General features: G+C 37.4%; 2 protein-coding genes across 2 annotated transcripts; both read left to right on the top strand.

The window, feature by feature from the left end:
• The first annotated feature begins 585 nt into the window (after positions 1-585).
• Positions 586-5342, top strand: LOC149179213 (uncharacterized). Its single transcript, XM_089422386.1, has 2 exons — positions 586-738; positions 4542-5342. Exons 1-2 carry the CDS (start codon positions 586-588, stop codon positions 5340-5342), a joined length of 954 nt encoding a protein of 317 aa, XP_089278512.1.
• Positions 5339-7072, top strand: LOC149179212 (uncharacterized). Its single transcript, XM_089422385.1, has 2 exons — positions 5339-5957; positions 6360-7072. The coding sequence occupies exons 1-2, from the start codon at positions 5339-5341 to the stop codon at positions 7070-7072; spliced, it is 1332 nt and encodes a 443-aa protein (XP_089278511.1).
• The last annotated feature ends 15270 nt before the right edge of the window (positions 7073-22342 follow it).

Below are 22342 nucleotides of genomic sequence, written 5' to 3'. Positions count from 1 at the left end.
GTCCTCCTTTTAGCTCTGGCTCTAGATTGTTTAGATATCAGGTTCGCCTCAACACTGACACCTATACTCTGCATCTCTTCTAAGTTTCAAGGAGCTCTTTCCCTAAGTTGGTATTCCATATCATAATCAAATGCATCAGGGAATTTGATCAAGGCTAAATCGTGAGGAGGTCTAAGATTCTGAGGAATAGTGTTGTGGACATTATTGAATCTAGTACAATAATCTTGGACAGTTTCTTGTGTGCCTCTTCTTAGGTTTTCATATTCTGATAAAATGTGGAGAGGATCTTTCTTTTTTTCCCATCTGTTCAAGAAGGTCTGATAGAGAGCTTGTGGGTCATTGATATTGTTGGTAGGGAGGGCTCTAAACCAGGTTCTAACGTCTCCAGTGAAACTTTGAACAAATACTTCCATTCTAACATCATCATCATCAACCTCATATTTTTCAAAATAGTTGATCATTTTATTGGTATGTTGTCAAGCTGTGTAAGTTCCAGTACCATCAAAAGAAGGGATTTTACTTTGATAATCTTGGGGCATAGCCCCTGGATTTGCAGGTAAGTTTAGGGGAGTATATCGGTTTGCCATGGTTGCAGAAATAGCTGTGACAGCTGGAGGAGTAGGGATAACAATGGGAATGAGAGTTGTAGATGGAGAAGTGGAAAGGGTAGTTGGAGATGCTGATGGTGAACTTGGAGAAGCTACAGTAATCACAGAAAGATTTGGTGTTCTTTCAGAGGTAAGCTCAGATTGAATGGAGTTCTGCAAATGTTTGTCAAGGTGTGAACTAGCAGAATTTCCTTGGCTCTCTTGACTTCTAAGGATCCTAGGAATTAGATTAGGATTTTCAAACATAGGTGGGGGATTAGGATCAGTATTTGATTTGGTGTAATGAATCCTTTCTTAAGCCAGTTTCTAGGTATGTTTTTGGTTTTTTTCTTGAAATAGTTTTGACAATACAACTTTAACAGTCTCTTCTAAGAAGTTTTTAGATGTGGGAATTTTGAACTTCCTTCAGACTTAAAAAAGAGGAACTGATCAAGTATTTGAAACCAATTGTCCAATCCACAAGCTAGACCAAAGATAGACTGAAGTAGCATTCATTTACTTCTACAATTGCAAAGAAAAAGAATTTCAAAGGCTACTTGGCTAACTTCAGGCTTCGTCTATAGGTTGTGAAATACACAATAGTAATAAACAATTATTCAGTTCCCCAGTGGAGTCGCCAATGATGTTATCACTCAGGTTTTCCCCAAAGTTGTAAGAAAGGGAAGGATGCCGAGGTAACCACAGACCAATCTTTTAGATACAGAATCTAGCCAATCTGTATCTACAGAGGGCTCTCTCTTTATGATTTAGCTTTGTTTTTAAAGGTATTAGGCTAGTTATGAACTTCAAAGGTTTTGTTTGAGTTTGGGTGGTGAGATTCCATAGAACAGAGAGGTAAGACAGAATAGTTCTGTCCATTGGGCATGATGGAGTCAAAGAAGATGGCTTTTTGGATTTGGTTTCTTAATAGAGGATGGCTTCACAGAGCAAGGTAGTTAAATAGGGAACAAATAGAGACTGGAAACAGATGGAATGGACTCAAATGGGTGAAGGGAAGTTAAGAATCCTTCAACCTATTGAAAGAGGGAAAGTGAATTATTACTGATAAGGAGCAGTTAAGAATTCTTTAGCAAATAATCAACATGAAAGAATCAGGAAACGGGAGCAATTAAGAATTCACTGTTTATCCTAATTGTGAAGAAAAAACAGAGAATAATAAAGACTGAAAACATAGTGCAATCAAGCATATTCTGAAATTAACCTTTTTCTTTATCATTCAGATTATGAAACATAGATGATATAGTAAACAAGAAAACTGTAAAACACAAGATATAGGGGACTTATTGATTCAGAGGTTGATTCAATAAATCTGTGACGAGTCCTCTGCTTCAATTCTTCATCCAGTAGGGCAAACAACAGTTGAATCTAACAGCTTTTTATTCCAAAATTTCAGTATTACAACACAGTCTCGGAAATCCACACACCACACACCACCCCAATACTCTAATGGAGGGGGTATTTATACAACAAAAATATGTACAACCTATATTTCATAAAAACTGTGAGATAATATCTAGTTTTAACCTAAAATAGTTTACAAGTAAAATAGAATTGTCTAGATATAGATAATTGATGTTGTGCTGGAGGCAGGTTCTTTAATTCGGCTGGCAGCTGTCTTCTGTAGTGGCTCTACGTCGACTGCCTGTCTTAACTAATGCATTAATTCTGATCTGCTTTCCTTAATTCTTCTCTACTGCTTTTAATTCTGCTCTGACACCTTTAATGTTGATCTGATGTATTTAATGTTGATCTGCTTTGCCTTTAATGCTGTGCTGAACTGATACTCTTTGACTTTTTTTCCTCTATTCATCACTGTCCACCGTGTTTTGGTAAAACTAAACTGCGGACGTGTCTTCTCACTGCTTTTCTCTAGAAATTCTTGTCTGTGAAGGTCCACTGGTTAGGGTAGCAAAATATTCCTGTTCATATTTATTTCTTTCTTCTGCAAGCTCGAAGTCCTTTTATTTGGTTTAAACTGTATTAGAGAGGAAGACTGCTCTATGCAGGTTGAATGGCTGGCAGCGGAGCTCGTGCTATAGCTTTTCTATTCGGAAGGCGGTTGAAAAAACTGAAGCAGAGGTTGTTATTTTTTCACGGGAGTTCGGGGCGTTGTATGCAGCGTATAACACTGAAAAAGTATGTGTTTGCCCAAGAGCGTGGTATGCCGAAAAAATAGCAAAATGAAGATTTACCCTTTTATTGGACAAAATGGAGTTTTGGCAGGGTTTTATAATTTGAAGGACAGATGATGTCAGTGGAAGTGCGGGGCAGGTGACGTGGTGGGTGACATCAGCAAAGGACAGCTAACGTCAGCGATGGTGGTAAGCGGTTTAGCCTGCACCGCTTTTGGGGCTGGGCGATTTCAGGTGGGGGGAAATGATCATAGCGGGAGTGCGACACATGGCAGAGTACGGGCGCCAAAACCACCAGCCTCCCACGAGTTAACGTTTGGTGATGGAGGGGGTTGTGAAATGACCGTCAACTGTTGGATGTGATGGCACTGATTGGACGGTTGACCATTTTCGGACATGGCAAAGGTTTAAACAGCAGAGCCGACATAATAAAACAATGCTTTAAAATGTATCGGGGGCAACTTCATTGGTTAAGGGTTGGTTATTAATTAACCCGGGTGGTTAATTAACCCATTTATGCACTGTGGGTAATGGTTATCAATAAATTTCAAATAAATTTATCAATCCCTTTTAAACAGTTGTATGGTCGTAATCGACCAGGGTGGTGATATTAATATTTTTTGGATTTTTTATGTAATTTAAATAATACGGGAATAGGTGAGAGTTTATCTGGGAGTTATATAATAAAAGTTAGAAATTAATATGATTTATGCAATGGAAATCGTTAAGCCATAATGTTAAAAAACTTAGGCAAAAGGGGGAAAACAAGGGTTTTGAGGTGATATTATGCATTTTCTAAGTAAAATGGGAATTCACTTAGGCAAATGTTTATGAAATGAGATGAGTGATTTTTTAGTGATATTAAGCAGATCTTAATACTTTAGGGGGGGAATTAGTAAATGATTAGGGGGAAATATGAAGGAGAGTTAGCTATGAAACCTTGCCTCGCTTGAGCTGCATCAAGTGTAATGTTTTCCATGTACTTGTGATAGGGATAATATTAACACATTTAGAGACAAAATCTTATCACAAGATTCATTCTGCAACACCAATCTACCTACCCTACCTACTTGCCTAGCATTTTTTCTTCTCTTTTCTTGGGTGCACTTGGACTAGCAAACCCTCATCAACTTTTATTTTCTTTGCATGACAAGCCTACCTAAGTCTACACTTATTACTTTCTAAGGGCTCAGATTAAACTATTGATCTTCTTTGCTTCTCTACCTATCTACTTGTCTACCAAGATTAAACAGTTTGGTCAGATTTTTATTCTCTATCTCTAAAACAGGAAATTCAAACCTGAACTAGCCAAGATTAAGCTATTTGGCCATTCATCAATTGTGGCATAAAGTTCAACAGGCTGCACACAATGCTTTATTTATAGAAAATGAAAAAGTAGTGGCATTTTGGACTAGCACACTTTCCTGGTCTTTCTTTGTTTGGGGTTCATTTCTTTCACTTTTTTTACCATTTTATTCTTTTTACCCTTTGATTTTTCTTTTAGGGCATACCCTCTTTACATTTTTTATATTTGTTGATTTTTCGATAATACAGAAAACCTTTGCAACAAGGAAAGGGATGAACATATTAAAGAGCTCAACAAGTCAATCATGAAATATGGTACCTATTGGTATAGGAGTATAACAGATGCTTCTGGCACCTCAAGAGGCTTGGAAATCATCTGAGATGCACGCACCATTGAGCTCAACAACATTCATGCAAATAAGCATTTCCCTCAAGCTACTTTCCACATTACAGGCACCATTATACATGGTCACATAACCAATGTATATTTCCCCAGGAAGTTATGCATAAGGTAGAACTTCTGAATACCCTTTCCTCAATCAATACTGATAGGTCTCATCTGCTCTGGATCACTGGGGGCGACTTCAACATGATAACCAAGATGGAAGAAAAGCGAGGAGGAAGGAATAAGCTGGACAAGGAAAGTAACAATCTAAAAGATTACATTCAAAGCAATTGGCTTATTGACATTCCATTCAACAATGGCCTTTTTACCTGGAATAACAAAAGAGCTGGTTCGCACCAAATTGCGTCTCGCCTGGACAGATTCCTAATCTCTGACAACGCAATCCACTTAGGGGGAGACCTTTCAGCTTCAATCCTGCCGCTGACAGGCTCAGACCATTGGCCAATTTCTCTCCAATGGTCTCGACCAGGCAATGCTACCCACAGGCCATTTCACTTCGAGGCTTTTTGGATGACACATCCAGATTTTGTCAATCTGGTAAATTCGGAATGGATCAACTTCTCTTCGCCAAATGGTACAAGCATGTTCAAATTTCAGCAGAAGCTTAAATACCTCAAGAGTAAAATAAAACAATGGAACCATTCTTCATTTGGTAACATTTTCCAGGCTCAGACTGCTCTAGATCAAGAGATGAAACAGTTGCAGCAACGGATCATCACAGAGGGAAGATCAGAGGAACTTTCGGAACAAGAAAAGTCTCTTGAAACTCAGATCTCAGAGAGGGCCAAACAAGAAGAAATGCTCTGGAGGAAAAAATCGAGAATCAGGTGGCTAAAGGAAGGGGAAAAAATACAAAAAATTTTCACCGTTCCACTATTCAACACCGAATGAATAACAATATTACTCACATCCAAAATGAGCAGGGGGTAAAAGTGGAAAAACATGAAGAAATTGAGCTCGAACTTCTCAACTACTTTAAGCAAGCTCATCAAGAACCACAGGTGGACAGAATGCAAGCTATAGGAAAAATCACAGAGAACATCCCCAAACTCGTCACAGAAGAGCACAACCAGCTCTTACTCAGGCCGGTCGACTTACAGGAAGTGGAAAATGCAGTTCATCAACTGAAAGAAGGCAAGGCACTGGGGCTAGACGGATTTACCTCCAACTTTTTCCATAATTTCTGGGAGCTAATTAAATTGGAAGTCTGGCAGATTGTTGAGGAATCAAGAACCATGAGGTGGATGCTTCCGGCTATGAATGCCACATTCATAGCCCTTATCCCAAAGGAAGCTCATTCTAACACCCCTGACAAATTTCAGCCCATTTCCCTGTGCAATGTCATCTACAAGATAGTTTCCAAAATCGTAGCTTCAAGACTTAAATCGCTGCTACCACTTCTCATTTCGTCGGAGCAGTCAGGATATGTAGAAGGCAGGCAAATTACGGACGGCATAATCCTCACTCACGAAATCATCCACTCCCTGAAGCACTCCAAGAAATCAGGTATGCTACTTAAAATCGACCTCTCAAAAGCCTTTGACAGTTTAAGTTGGATGTATATTCAAAAGACCCTATCTGCCTTTGGTTTCTCCCCAACTTGGATTCGCTGGGTCATGAGTCTCATCTCTTCCTATTTTTTCTCAATTTTGATCAATGGTATCCCCTCATCTCCTTTCCAGCCTTCTCGGGGTATCAGACAGGGGGGCCCTCTTTCCCCTTTCCTCTTTGTGTTAATGGCGGAAGGTGTGGGCCGCAGTATTAAAGCCGCACTATTTTCACAGAAACTAAGAGGCCTATCATTTCCTAACACTCCAACCTTCACTCATCAGCAATTTATGGACAAAAATATGCTTTTTGGTCACCCTTCAGTCCAGGAAGCTTGACAATTCAATTCACTATTGACAGACTTTTCAGAGGCCTCTGGCGCAAAGATAAACAAGGCCAAATCTCAAATCTTCTTTTTTCATACCCCCGCTGTCACCCAAGCTTCTATAGCTCGTATTCTTGGATTCTCAATTGTTGTTCTCCCTTCCAAGTATCTTGGCACTCCTATGACTGACTCAGCTATGAAACACTCCTCTTGGAGAATGCTCTTAGAAAAATTGGAGGCTCGATTATCTTCCTGGACTCATAGGGCTCTCAATATGGCCAGTCGCCTTGTCTTAATCAAGGTAGTTCTGCAATCCATGCTGTTGTATCTCTTCTCGATCCTAGTTGCACCCAAATGGGTTCTCAAAGAGATCAAATGCCTACAGAGATCCTTCCTGTGGGGCAACTCAGATCAAAAACGCAAATGGGCCCTAGTCAATTGGGACACAGTTTTCCTGCCAAAGCTTGCTGGTGGAATGGGTCTGAGGGATCCTTACCACAACAATATGGCTATGGGCACCCACATTTGGTGGAAATGGCTTACTATGCCATCCACCCCTTGGGCATCCCTATGGACTGCAAAGTATGCCAACAGTCGACCCACCGAAGAATTAATCCGAATTTCAGAAGTCAACCCAGGTTCTCTAATCTGGAATGCGGCCAAGCAACACAAGCTCTTAATTCAGCAACATAGCTTCTGGGAAGTGAAGGACGACAATACAGCAAGGTTCTGGGATGACTCTTGGTAGCAGCAACCCAAACTAAAGGATTTGATCTTACCTCATCAAATCCCGGAACAGGAAATGCAAACCTATAATACTGTCAAGCACTTCTGGCTTCCTTCCACATTGCAAGGGCACAGGCAATGGTGTAGCATGGACCACATAATAAGACAGGGAACGGACTCAGCTCAACAGATTCTCAGTACTGAATTAGCAAAGAGAAGAATACAATACTCAGAGGAAAAGGATATTCTTAGATGGGGCTATGAAGAAAAAGGATCCTTCACAACTAGGGAGGCCTATCACATCATCATGAAGGAACACATTGTCAAGGACCCTCTCTGGAATAAAATATGGGACCCCAAGATTTGGCCGAAAGTCTCGACCTTTCTTTGGCTCTTATGTCACAATAAAATCCTTACTTGGGACAATCTCAGGAAGAGGAGCTTCCAAGGCCCCTCCATCTATCCCAACTACAAGCAAGAAGAGGAAACCACTCAGCATCTTATGAAATCTTATCCATTACCGCACAAGCTCTAGGAAAATGTTAGCTTCAGATGCCAAAAGGATGGAAGGACACAAGGAGATATAGTTTCCACTATTCGCAACTGGGCAAGGAACCCATTCAAGAGCAAGCTGTTAAACTCCTTATGGAAGCTTATACCGGGTTTTCTCATGTGGACACTATGGAAGGAGAGAAACCGGCGAATCTTCAAGGACCAATCTATGCCCTTGGAATCTCTATGGAATACAGTATGTCAAAATATCAAGGAAACACTACTTCTTCAAACATGGTCTAAGGAAGACTTTCCCTCTCTCCCGTTGGAACGAACCATATGGACAAATTGGAATCTACAGTGGAACCAAGAAATGATAATCAACGAAAAAACTCAAGCAAGAAGCAGGACACCAGATAAGTGGATTCCTCCTCCCTGTCACATGTTCTAGCTAAACTTTGATGGAGCCTCAAAAGGAAATCCAGGAAAGGCTGGATTTGGAGGAATATTCAGAGATCATAAGGGAACTCCTATTATAACCTACTTAGGCTCAACTGGATGGGACACCAACAACTCGGCAGAGTTAGAAGGATTATGGCAGGGACTCATTATAGCCCAAAAATAGGGTATATTCCCGCTTGTTATAGAGGGAGACTCGCAAATTCTCATAAATATGGTCACCAAAATGCTGCAGGGAACAACCTCAAGTAAGGTGAGCAACAGCTGGAGAATGGAGAGTCGACTAAAACATATCGAAATCTGGCTCTCCTCCCACAAAGCGATCAATCTCAAGCACATACGCCGGGAGGGAAACAAAGTAGTTGACCTATTGGCAAATATAGGAGTGGAAAGCAGAACAGATCTCCATACAGGTACACTCTCTACTCTAGCCACTGAACAACAGATGCTGGAATATCAGGAATTGGTAAAGAATGAAATGGCTCAGGAGGAAGAAGCGCACCCGGAGGCGGGTGATCTCCAAGAACATTAATGGCCACCCAACGGACCACTGGCGATCGCAGAATGGGGAGACCAAAGGGCAAGGCCTTTACATATAGCAATATGCGATTGCGATCAGATCGCATCACAATATCGCATCAGCGGAAACCAAGGGGTGGAGCCTTTACTTATAGCAATATGCGATTGCGATCGCATCGCATCAGCAGAAACCAAGGGGCGGAGCCTTTACATATAGCAATATGCAATTGTGATCAGATCGCATCGCAATATCGCATCGGCAGAAACCAAGGGGCAGAGCCTTTACTTATAGCAATATGCGATTGCGATCAGATCGCATCGCAAAATCGCATCGGCGGAAACCAAGGGGCGAAGCCTTTACATATAGCAATATGCGATTGCGATCAGATCGCATCGCAATATCGCATCGGCAGAAACCAAGGGGTGGAGCCGTTACACCTTCATATGTGCGATGCGATGATGCAGACCCGACGGTATTCTAAATATTATTTGATAATATTTGTTTTTGCTGTTTGTATGATTGACCAGTGGGTCTGTCATTTTGTTGTCGCTTCTGGTGGTGCTGTGTTGAATCTTTTTCGGGGTTTTGCTTCAAAACATGGATCCGAGTCCTATGTATGGGTTTCCTTTGGTGACAGTCCCGGGATATATGATTGGTCTTTTGCCATGTCAAACTGGTTTCCCCAATCTGGGGCAGTTTAGACCTTCTTGATGAACTCTAGCAACAACGGTTGAGGCGGGGCCTCGGTGTAATTATATTTTTGTTTTTATTAATAGAATTAGCCTTAAATAAATAAAAAAACATAAACCTTCATATAAATTGTAATATTATAAACTCTAATATTAAACTTTGTATTAAAAGCCTAATATTCAACTTGATATTATAAACCCTAATACTAAAACTTAATTATAAACCCTATATAGTAAACCCTTAATATTAAACCCTATATTATAAACACTATATATTAAACCCTATTATTATAAACCTTATATTTTAAATCCATATATAAACCTTTTCTTCCCCAAGGAAAAATCGTAATTTCCATTAATGATGAAATGAAGGTTACATGTAGTAGATGTTATGAATAACATATCGAGATGATAGATTAGACCATGTTTGTAGTTCAAAGAGCTATGAGATCCTATGACATCAGAAAACGCAAAAATAAATATACAAAAAGTAGTGATGTTTGTGCCTATGCCATCATTGTCATTGATATTGTATACATATATTCAAAAAAAATATGTATATGATGCATATTAGAAACTAGTGGTGTCAAAAAATAATAGTGTTCATGTATCAGGTGGTTGCAATTGTCAAAATTTGTCATATGTTCTAGTTTTGTCGATAAAAGGGTGATGGTAATACTAAAAGTGATCTATTCCATTGAGCTCATTACTTATCCGTGAGCCCAGATCTTACTGCGCAACCACTTTGGAAAGTTGGTTAGCACCAATGTTCCTCTCCCTGTAAATGTGGCAACTTGGATTTGATCAGAAGAGTCTCTTCAAGTAGATTTTTTAGAGTGTGTGTGTGACATAGAGCCATTTGATTGAATGAGTCAATGACAATTTTGGAGTCGCAAAATACCTAAACTTGTCTGCAATCTTTTTCCAGTGCAAATAAGAGAGTCAGCTTAAGGCTATGTAGTTCAGTAAAATTATTTGAACCAAGGTCGAATCTAAAACTCATTCTGAAATAATGGTCATAATTAAGTTAGAGAATAGTGTCCCCTCCACTATTATTTTGGAGAGAAGGTCCATCAAAATAAGCCGAGGGCTTTCAGTGATCAATTACTTCTACAACTATTGTGTAACTAGGGACAGATTGATCTTCATCTGGAATGTGTTCATATATAGCTAAGATCTGTGCCTCCTTCTCTGGATACAAATTTTGGTTTTCAAATATTTTTTTATTCCTACCAATCCAAATAGCCCAACAAACAAGTAGCGGGATATTCCTTAGTTTATGTGGATTTGATTCATTGTACCATCCATCCCAAGCCTTCGAAATTGTTGGTCCATGCTAGTTGATATGTAAACCTAATAGTGCGTAGATCAATTCCCATATCAGGTTTGTCATTGGGCATGCTAGGAAGAGAGGATCCATCAATTCTTCTTAACAATTGCATAGTGCACACCATGATGGACCTTGAAAAGATATTTTTTTAAGATTTTCTTTGGTAGGAATTTTGTTTGATAATAAACATCAGAATAATGTTGATTTTTCTGTAGTTTTGGAGGTACTCCAAGCCCTAGTGTTAGAGGGTTGGAGGTCAAAGCGCCACAAGTAGGCTTGTGTGCTTAGAAGCCAAGCCCGAGGTTTTGCACCCAATAGTGTTTGGGGCAATTAGAAAATTTCTACATGCGATGGTATGAGACGATAAAGGGTGGAAAGGAGAATCCAACGCTTCAAGAATTTTCAAATTCTGAGTTGTAGAAGTGGAGAAATGAATTTTTGAGGTTGACAAGTAATTATAGATTTTCAAGTCATATACACTTGAAGTAAAATTTTGCCAATAGATGTGTCTATTCACTAATTCATGGAGCCCTTTGTTGTGTATAAATAAAGGGTGAAGGAAATTCATTTTATCATCCAATAAGAGCAACACATTCTCTAAAGGGTAGTCCGATTAAGGGAGAGAATAACGCATCAAGGAGGCAAGCAACAACGAGGTTTGGAAGAGGTTTGTTTAAGGGTTTTTATAGGGTTCGAGCTTTTGTTGGAAGCCAAGACCCTTGCTGGGGCTACTGCCCCATTTTTGAAGGTTGCAACCCTAGGAGGAAAAACAAAGGGATTTAGAGCTGATCTAAAGGGTGGACAATTGTCCCAAGAGGTCATCACAGCCATATTGTGGGTGGTTGAAAGTGCCGCATTAATTTTAGGAGACTATCCCTTGTATTGGAAATGAATCTACCCTAAAATATTACCATGAAGGGTAGCATACACGTGTAGTACAACCACAGTGAGGAGTAATTACAGGAAAAAAAATTTGGTGGTTAGGGACTATGGTTCGTGCCCTAACCAGTCCTAGAATTGCAGCAAGTCAGAACAACAACATTTGGAGGAGTGTTTGGTCAAGATTGACCAGTGTTTGGATCAGTCCATATCACAGACTATTGGGAGCCATTTATTGGAGTTGCCTTGGGCCTAAAGGAACTCCAACTAGGAGAAAATCTTGCTATTGAGTGATGTAGGTGTGGACACATTTTTTGTAGCCTGTGGAAGCCAAGGAGTTATGGCTGATGTGGCATAATAGAAGCCCTAACTGGTGGGCAGTTTCCATATAGTATGTTGGTGCCTAGATTTGTGCAATAGCCCCTCTATTATAGAGGCAAAGGGAAGCTGATGAGAAGTTTGTGGGAAGTCATGTGTAAGGGTCTCGTAATTGTGGGGATGCCCTAACTAGGTGTAGATGCTACAGTGTGGACTTGGTCTCTCGTGGACTGTTGGAGGGAAATATGAGAGAAGATCAAGTGTGGATGTGATTGGGAACATATGGTTTGCTGGAGGACAACATGATGGTGTCAAAGTTGGAGTCCTGTGAGAGACACCTTGATGGAAAAAGGTAGTTGCGAGAGAGGTAGTTGTTGAGCTCAAGGATTTGGTCAACCATGAGAAGTTTGTAGAGCCTAAGGCTTGTTTGTGGAGAAGGAATTCTAAAATAGATGATAGGTAGTCCTCCTAGCCCATGGTCATTGTGGTAGATGGATATATTGTAGTGAGAGGTGTCAGCCCTTCGTGCCCTATGTTGGCCTTCATCAGTGGAGAATAGGAAGACCATAGTGGGTTGAAGTCCCTAAATAGTTGAGGAGTAGTAGTGGGAACTTGATAGTTGTTAACAAGTGGAGTTGTGAACAACTCAACAGGATTCTCAATTTATTGATGCGTTGATGGATGAATGATCAACTAGAGAGAATATTGGATAGTTGAGATTCAATGGCCACATGGACTTGGAGCATTGATAGAGGTAGGAGTTGCAGATCGGGAGCCAAAGGACTGGGTAGGCACAAGGTACGATGGAGGGGAGTTGAGAGAGTCGACAACATTAGCCATATGGTCAAAATATCTTGTTGAGGGTAGATTAGTCAATGATGGACTAACACCAAGCCCCAGTTTGTATCTTGTACTAGTGGATGTATGTGGGCCATTATACCTGGTACGGGAGCCCTAGACTGTTGTATTACATGTTGTTTAATATAACAAACTTGGGTTGAAAATTGTAAAATGTTTTCTAATTTATGTGCATGTGAGAATTATTGTTATTTATATTCCATTGTGCTAAGTAGTATCGTTGAGATTCTTGGTTTGGTAGCGTCAGAGATTTTAAGATTCTATCCTAGACCCAAGATCATGTAAAATCAACATGGTATCAGAGTGTATCTGAGCTACTTTGAGGGACAGTGAATCAGAGTGTGCACAATGAAGCACCTCAGAGGGAGTTGTCAATGTTTAGATCATGGAGCAAAGGGTTTAGCTCGAGAAATGGAGATGTGGTCTTGACTAAATTGGTAGTGACATTGGCTAGGAGTTCTGGTGGATTTGTGGTGATCTTCGTGAACAATAGTTTTTTGTAGGGCAAATTGTTGATCATGGACTTGTGTTGATTGGTCATGGATGTTTGGGATAACTTGAGGGTTTATTTGGCTTGGATAAGATCATGTTGATCGAGACGACTTCATGTGATGGACTGCAGAGTGGTAGGATAGAGTCTTCATCGGATCGTGATGTTGCATATCTGAGATTGGAGGGATTTTCACAATTGATATTTGATCCAGGAGGATGAGTGCTTGCAGGACTGACCCAGTGGAGATCATGTAGGCTCAGAGGTAGTCTAGCCTCAGATGGACCAACACTATGGAGGTTCAGGATCTTCAGGTTCATATGTGATGAGGCAGAGGCATTACTAATATTTTCGGATTCATTCTGTAAGGTATGTTGCAGTAATTTATGCCAGATAGGCTAGTGTCATCATCAGATATGATGATGGTTAAGTCCTAGTGTTATAAATACCTCCCTCGCTAAGAGGGAGTGTTGACTATTATGTAGCATGGTAGTTACTCTAAACCCTAGTGATCAAGGGTTAGAGGTCAAAGTGCCACAAGTAGGCTTGTCGACTTAGAACTTAAGCCTTAGGTTTTGCACCCTATCATTTTTGGGGAAATTTTAGAAGAAAATTTCTACATGTGATGGCATTAGATGATAGAGGTAATAAAGGAGAGTCTAATGCTTCAAGAATCATCGAATTCTGAGTTGTAGAAGTGGAGAAATGAATTTTTGAAGTTGACAATTAATTATTGGTTTTCAAGTCATGTAGGCTTGAAGTAAAATTTGGCCAATATATGTGTCTCTACACTAATTCATGGAGCCCTTTCTTGTGTATAAATAAAGGGTGAAGGAATGTCATTTGATCATCCAACAAGAGCAATGCATTCTCTAAAGGGTAGTTCAATTGAGGGAGAGAAGGACACAACAAGGAGGAAAGGAACAAGGAGGCTTGGAAGAGGTGTGTTTAAGGGTTTTTACAAGGTTTGAGTTGATGTTGGAGGTCGAGACCCTTGTTTTGGTAAACCGATCCCTTGAGGGCTTAACATAGGGCATCCTAAGTGTTGTTGAAATGGGCCGCAACCCCATTCTTGAAGGCTGCAACCTTAGTAGGAACAACGAAGGGGTCCGTAATTGATATGAAAGGTGGATAGTCATCCCAAGAGCCTACCTCAACCCTAATGTGGGTGTTGGGAAGTGTTTCCGTACTTTTGTTAAGATTGTCCCTTGTTTTGGGCATGAATCTACCCTAAAAGAGTAGAATGAAGGGAAACGTACACGTGGAGGACAACCACAGCAAGGAAGAGTAATTATAGGAGATTTGTTGGATGAATAGGGATTATGGTTAGTTCCCTAACCAGTCCCAGAATTGTAGCATTGCAGCAAGTCTGAACAACAACATTTGGAGGAGCATTGGTTCAAGTTTGACTAGTATTTGGATTGGTCCACATCACAGATTGTTGGGAGCCATTTGTTGGAGTTTCCTAGAGCTTGAAGGAACTACAAGTAGGAGAAGATCCCGCTATGGAGTGATGTAGGTGTGGAAAGAGTTGTTGCAGCCTATGGAAGGCAAGGAGGTAGGGCTAATGTGGCATACTGGAAGCCCTAACTGATGGGTAGTTTCCACAGTGAAGATTGGTGCCTAGATTTTTGCAATAGCTACTCTATTGTAAAGGCAAAGGTCAGTTGATGAGAATTCTGTGGGAATTCATGTGTAAGGGCATCTTAGGTGTATGTATGCCCTAACTAGGTGCAAATTCTATAGCGCGGACTTGGTCTCGCGTGGACTGTTGGAAGGTAGCATGAGAGAAGAGCAAGTGTGGACGTGATCGGGAACTTATGGTCTATTGGAGGACAACACGATGGGGTCCAAGTTGGAGCTTGATGAGAAACACCTTGATGGAGAAAGGTAGTTGCGAGAGAGGCAGTTGTTGAGATCAAGGGTTTGATCAACTAGGATTAGTTTGTGGAGTCCGAGACTTTTGTGTAGAGAAGGACTTATATAAAATATGATGGGTAGTCCTCCTAGCCTATGTTCATTGTGGGAGATGGACATCTTACAAAGATAGGTGGCATCCCTTTGTGCCCTATGTTAGTATTCATCGATGCAGCGTAGGAAGACTATAGTGGGCTGAAGTCCCTTAGTATATGACAAGCGACAATGGGTAGTTGAGAGTTGTTGACAATTGGAGCTATGAAGAACTTGACAGGAGTATTGATGTGTTGATGGATAAACTCTCAACTAGAGAGAAAATTGGATAGCTGAGATTCAATGGACAGACGGACTTGGAGCATTGATAGAGGCATAAGCTACAGATTAGGAGCCGAAGGACTGAATAGGTATAGGGTACGACCGAGGGGATTCGAGACAGTCAACTAGATCATCCAGATGGTCAGAGTATCTTGTTGAGGGTAGATTGGTCATCGATGGAATTACACCAAGCCATAGTTTGTATCTGTACTAGTGGATGTATGAGGGCCATTATCCTTGGTATGAGAGCCATAGACTATTGTATTATATGTTGTTGAATATAACGAAGTTGGGTTGAAAATTGTAAAAAGTTATCCATATTTTGTGCATGTGTGATTTACTGCTATTTATATTTTGTTGTGCTTAGTATCACTGAGATTCTTGGTTTGGTAGCATCAAATATTTTAAGATTCTATCCTAGACCAAAGACAATGGAAATTCAACAAATACGAGTTTGGATTTCAGGGGACTTTTGAGCTCCCATAATATGTTCCACCACCAACATGATTTAGATGACTTTTTGAATTCATAAGCAATGTGGTATCCTTCCTTGGGATTGTAAGTACCCCTCTTTGAATTTTTCCAAATGAAATCATATTTACGGTTTGATATGTGTACATGTGACATGTTCAGACCATTTTTCAAATCATTCCAAATTTATGCTAATGAGGCACAATGTTCAGGACCTGAGCAATTTTCCAACCCTGTCCCAAAATAGAGGTGGATTCTAGATACGCAATATGATTGACTGATTTGATGCCATGATCATTTAAAAAAGTAATGATATGGGGAGGAATATGACACGTGTTACTGTAGCTAGTCCAAGGATCAATACCAATAAGCACTTCCTCTCCTGTGCCTATTCGCCAAACCAGACCTAAGTCAGTGATATTAAATGAAGTTGTCATGGATTTCCATATTGAAGATATGTTTGCCTTGGATTTGTTTTTCAATCTGATCCAATCTATTAATGATAGTGGAATTATGTACTTTTTTTTACCATCTCAATCCAAAATCTTTTGGTTGTTATGAGATGGCAACCAGCAAGTTCCTGGGAAAATAATTGGAGCTCTTTTAACCACGAGCCACACAATCTTTTTTTAAAGGGAAATTCGATCCCATTTAACCCATGTGAAAGTACTCCCTTCCTTTTTCCTCTCCATAAGTTAGAAAAACAATGACTCTGAATAATATTAATGATACCCTACGAAATCCAAGCTAGTTCCATCCAAAAGAGAGGGATCGCCTCTAGAACTGACTTTATACACAAAAAAATCCACATATAAACCCTAATAGTATAAACCTTATATATTAAATCCATATTAAACCCTAATATTAACTGAATATTGTAAACCTAATATTATAAATCCAAATATTAAACCTCATATTATAAACCCCAATATTATAAACCAAAATGTTAAATATGGGGAATCAGGTTGAGTATTATTAAACATAGGGTCGACTACGTTTCATCATGGTCAATCATTTTAACATTTACTGTAGAGGGTGACATTGTTTGACTAATGTATTTGGCTATGTTTGATTATTAATATTAATAAATGATTCTGTTTGACTGAAGTTGAAGAGTATTGATTATCAAACATAATCAAACCTAGTCAACCGCATTAGTAAATTTAGTTGACTAATTTTGTAATATTGCAATGTGACATTGGATAAATTTCAATGTAATGTAACATTGCAACAATGATTGTCACATTGCGACAAAGTTTGATCATGACCAATAGTTTAAATAATGACTATAAAGGTTGACTTTTCTTAACTCTGTTGACTAATGTGGTTGACTATTCTTCAATATTAATATTAATTAATAATAATAACAAGATATACTTTTGACTGAAGTTGAAGATTGTTGAATGTCAAACATAGTCAACCACATTAATAAAAGTGGTTTACTAATTTTGTAATGTCACAAAGAAACGTTGGACAAATTGCAATATAATGTAATATTGTGACAATGATTTTGACATTGCAACAATGATTATCACATTGCGACAAAGTTTGATCATGGTCAACAATTTAAATAATGACTATAAAGGTTGCATTCGTATGACTCTACTCACCAATGTGGTTGACAATTTTTACTATTAATATTAATGAATAATAATAATAATAGGGAAATTATGTTTGACTGAAGTTGAAGAGTTTTGACTATCAAAAATAGTTAACATAGTCCAACATAGTCAACCCCAATAGTAAATGTGGTTGACTAATTTTTTTAATGTTACAATGTGACATGGGATAAATTACAATGTAATGTAAGATTGTGACAATGATTGTCACATTGTGACAATGTTTATAGTATTAAACCCTATATTATAAAGCCTATATATTAAAATCTAATATTATAAACCCAAATATTAAGCGCAATATTATAAATCCAATATTAAACGCTTTTTCCCAAGGAAAAAATTGTAATTTTATTCAACCTAATAACATAGGAAAAATTACATTATGGAGATTCCCAAAGACATTAAATCAAGACTGGCTTTATAGAGAGAGTCCAATATAGAGAAAGACATTATAAAAAATCAATACATAAAAATTTCGTGGGGTTAAGTGTGATAAAAATCACTTAATTTATTGTTTTCTCCTTTCTTTCTTTCCACCTTTCGCCAAACTCCTTGATTGGGGGTGGTTGTTACTATTTCCATTTGATTTCCATTAGTTTGTGAGGGAACCTCTTTGTGTAAGTCTAAGATTTCAAATACATGAGATCTGTTTATGCCTCATGAATATTTTTCTATGGTTAACTCCTCTTTTTGCTACTTTGGAACTATGATCTCCTTTGATTTTGTCCCCCTTTGGCTGTCCTCCATTGATCCAGATATATCCCCTTCACCGCAATTTGCTTGAGTCCGTGCTTTTGAGTTCAATTGTTCTTCCTTGAGCTCTTCTTCTTCATTTATTGTGTACTTTGGAAATTTCCTCCCCCTCTACTTTGGGCCTTGCCTCTCTCATTTTTGGTGCCTTTTTTGCTTAAGGGAAAGTATTTTGCAGATGCCTTGTTCGAAAACAACATCAGCATCTGAAAGTCATGTTATCATAGTCGAGTACCTATGTCCACTGAAATTTTTCATGATTAATTAGAAGACGATTAGGGAGATGCTTACTAAGGTTGATCTCAACACATATCGTGGAAAAAATAAATATGCCTTTCGATGTTTTGTCCGAGTCTATCTTTTAAAATTTTCCTCGGATATTTCTTATTTCCTCCAAAACATGATGATATTATAAGGGGAGGGGGCTTTGATAACCTTACATTGTTGTTACCACCCTCGTTTTTGCATCAAAATCTAGAAACCATGGGGTTGCAAAAATCCCAACTCTACCCCAAAATCATGGTCCTTCATTAAGAACATTTTCCCTTTCTTGTTGTGTCTCAAAATGTACTATGAAAAAGCCTTTTGACCTCAAATATAGATCACACCTTTTTGTCTAGGAAGAGTACACCCATTCATATAAATATTCTGGTTTCAACCAAAACCCATTAAAATGACATATTAATGCCATGGTTTACAGATAAATAATACTGTATTTTACATTTGGGGATTTTACCTTCACTGTCAATATCCTATCCATTTGCTCAACTATGCAAGGTACTAACAAAATTTTAGCTTATTCAACTAGAGAGACATTCTTCCATTTGAATGTGTCCTTAAATGTTATGGATCCATTAGGGTTCCTACAGTTTGAATTTGGATTTTTGTAGGGTGAAGACCCTCCCCGTATCCTTAGATTGAAGATTATGGTTGAGTGCTTTCCCACACCATAATCTTTCAGCCAAAACAAATCTTGTAGAATTTTTCATATTCGAAAAACTGATGTGTCGTTGGTATACCCATATGGATTTGGATGGTGTGCTTCATATTTTCCACAAGATATATTAAACACTACATATTTAACCCTAATATTTTAGACCCTAATATTATAGACCGTATATTATAAACCCTAATATTATAAACCCCACTATTATAAACCCAACTGTTAAACATGGTGAATGAGGTTGACTATTTTTAAATATGGTAAATATAGGATTTTCCATGTTTCATCATGGTCAACAATTTAAACATCGGTTATAGAGGGTGACATTGTTTGACTAATGTGGTTGACTATGTTTGATTATCAAATATTAATCAATAATATTAACAGATGATTATGTTTGACAAAAGTTGAATAGTGTTGACTATTAAACATAATCAAACATATTCAACCACATTATTAAATGTCGTTGATTAATTTTGTAATGTCACAATGCAGTGTTGGATAAATTGCAATGTAATGTAACATTGCAACAAAGTTTAATCATGATCAATTTAAATAATGACTATACATGTTGACTTTTGTTTGACTTGGTTGAGTAATGTTGTTGACTACGTTTCACTATTAACATTAATCAATAGTAATAATAATAAATTATGTTTGACTAAAGTTCAAGAGTGATGTCTATCAGACATAGTCAATAAACATAGTTGAACATTGTCAACCACATTAGTAAATGTGGTTGGCTACATTTCACTATTAACATTAATCAATAATAATAATAGGCAATTATGTTTGACTAAAGTTGAAGAGTGGTGTCTATCAAACAGAGTCAATAAACATAGTTGAACATAGTCAACCACACTAATAAATGTGGTTGAACAATTTTGTAATGTTGCAATGCGACGCTAAATATATTTCAATATAATGTAAGATTGTGACAATGATTCTCAAGTTTTGAAAATGTTTGCCACAATGCGAAGTTGGATAGATTTTTTTACCATTCCAACATCACAACATGTTTGATTATATATATTAATCAATAATATTAATCGAAGAATATGTTTGACCAAAGATAAATATTATTATTGACTATTTAAACATTGACTATAAAAGTTCAGTGTCTTTAACTATGTTTGACTAATGTAATATTTCAATAGACATAAATAAAATATGTGAATATCCATGCTAATTAATATAGCCAATATCAAACTTCATAGATATGTATATAAAGAGTGAGAAATTTCTATAAAAAGATTACTTTAATGTTTCCCACAATAAAATATTTTAATATCTAACAAGCAGAAGTAATTGAAAGTAAACAAATTCAATCTCTTTAATATGAAGGAGCATGTGTAATTCATTCGATTTTGAATATAAAAAATTCAATATGGATGATAAATAAAATATTTCAATATACCTAATTAAATAATGAATGAGATGTGTAACTCATTCAATTCTGAATATAAAAAATTAAATATGAGTTATAAATAAAATATTCAATATACCTCGTTAAATAATGTTGAGGTGTATTTCTAATTTTTTGAGGTGTAAACTAATTTTCAAATTTTACACTCTATATTGTCCATGGGTCTTGGATAGATAATGATTTGGTGCTTTGTTAAGACACTCCTTCATTTGTAGTCATATGTTCAATTCCCTGCGTCGATGGGGGTGATATATGTGACATGTTGAAGATGTGGTGCTACCAAGGTTACAAAGAAAAGAAAAAAGTACACTCTAAATTAAGTTTTCACCTCAAAAGATTTGATAAATAAATAAATAACAATGATTTCATCTAAAATGTTAATGAGCGTATACTTTTAGATGGAAATGAATAAGGTATTAAAGTCAAGTTTTCACCCATATTCTTCCACAATCTTTTTCCTCTCAATAATTTTTTTTCCTTTTCACTCATTGAAAGAATGGCCTACCATATTTTCTTTTCATAGGGCACTGAAACATAACGGCCTTACCCTACCTTTGACTCCATGGATCGTTGTTAGAGCTAAATGAATGAGACTTGATTTTACACTCTAAATTAAGTTTTCACTTCAAAAAATTTGATAAATAAATAAATAATAATGATTTCAAAATAAAATCTTTGTGAGCATGTGCTTTTAGATATAAATAAATAAGATATTAAAACCAAGTTTTCACCCATATTCTCTACACTCTTTTTCCTCTCAATCAATTTTTTTTCCTTTTTACTCATTGAAGGAATGGCCTTACCCTAGCTTTGACTCTATGGATCCATGTTAGAACTAAATGAATAAGACTTGAAAAAATAATAAGTATCACTGATAGGGTGAATTAGATTAAATAACTAATATCATTTGTTATAAATTAAATTGAAAATTGTATATAAATAAATTATTGAAATATAATAAAGAATAATGAATAAAGATATTTAATTGAATTTATATCTATATAACTATAAAAGTTAAAGTAGCATACAAATCTTAATCAGTTATAAAAGTTAAAGTAGCAAACAAATCTTAATTTTGATTATAATTTGAATTTAATTCAAATAAACTTTTAAGTATGATAAAAGTTTTTTTTTCGTAATTTAGATTTTGTATATAATAGAATTTCAATCCTCTCAAACAATATTTTTAATTATTTAAACGCTAATATTTGTAATTCAAATATATAAGAAAATGCTACGCATTTAATAAATAAACTATATAAATATTTTATCACAACTATAAAAGTATTTTAATATTTAATTATAAAACTCATCATTAATAACTATTTATTTTACTTTTTATAATCCTAATGTAATTAGGAACATTAGGATTTAAATGATTTATTTATATTTAATATTGAAACCTCAATCGTAAATGTACATAGAAACTACCAAATACAAATGTTAATGTGGGGCTTGTGTATTACCATATTGTTGGCTCCTCATTAATGGCGGTGTAGAAGGTCAACGCTTCTCGTGTGTTTCGTGGCATGTACCTGCGGGTTTTCGTGTAATGGCAATCGTGACTCCAACAAGTGGTATCAGAGCCAGACGTCTCGAGTTCGAAACACATTGGGCTCGCGTTGGGGGTGGCAATTGTTGGCGTCAACGCTTCCCGTGTGTTTCGTGCTGCGAATTTTGGTGTAACGGCAATCGTGACTCCAACACATACAACCCGACATTATTTTTAAAACGATAAAGCACAACTTAAAAATATAAATATAAAATTAGCGATTTTTCTGGTTTGCTTCAATCTGAACACCCCCTTTTCCTCTTC

Source organism: Pinus tabuliformis, chromosome 4_1 (assembly GCF_031772625.1).
Source record: "Pinus tabuliformis cultivar Carrire ecotype Pingquan chromosome 4_1, CPIR1, whole genome shotgun sequence".
Classification (NCBI taxonomy): domain Eukaryota; kingdom Viridiplantae; phylum Streptophyta; class Pinopsida; order Pinales; family Pinaceae; genus Pinus; species Pinus tabuliformis.
This window is presented reverse-complemented; position numbering and strand designations above follow the sequence as displayed.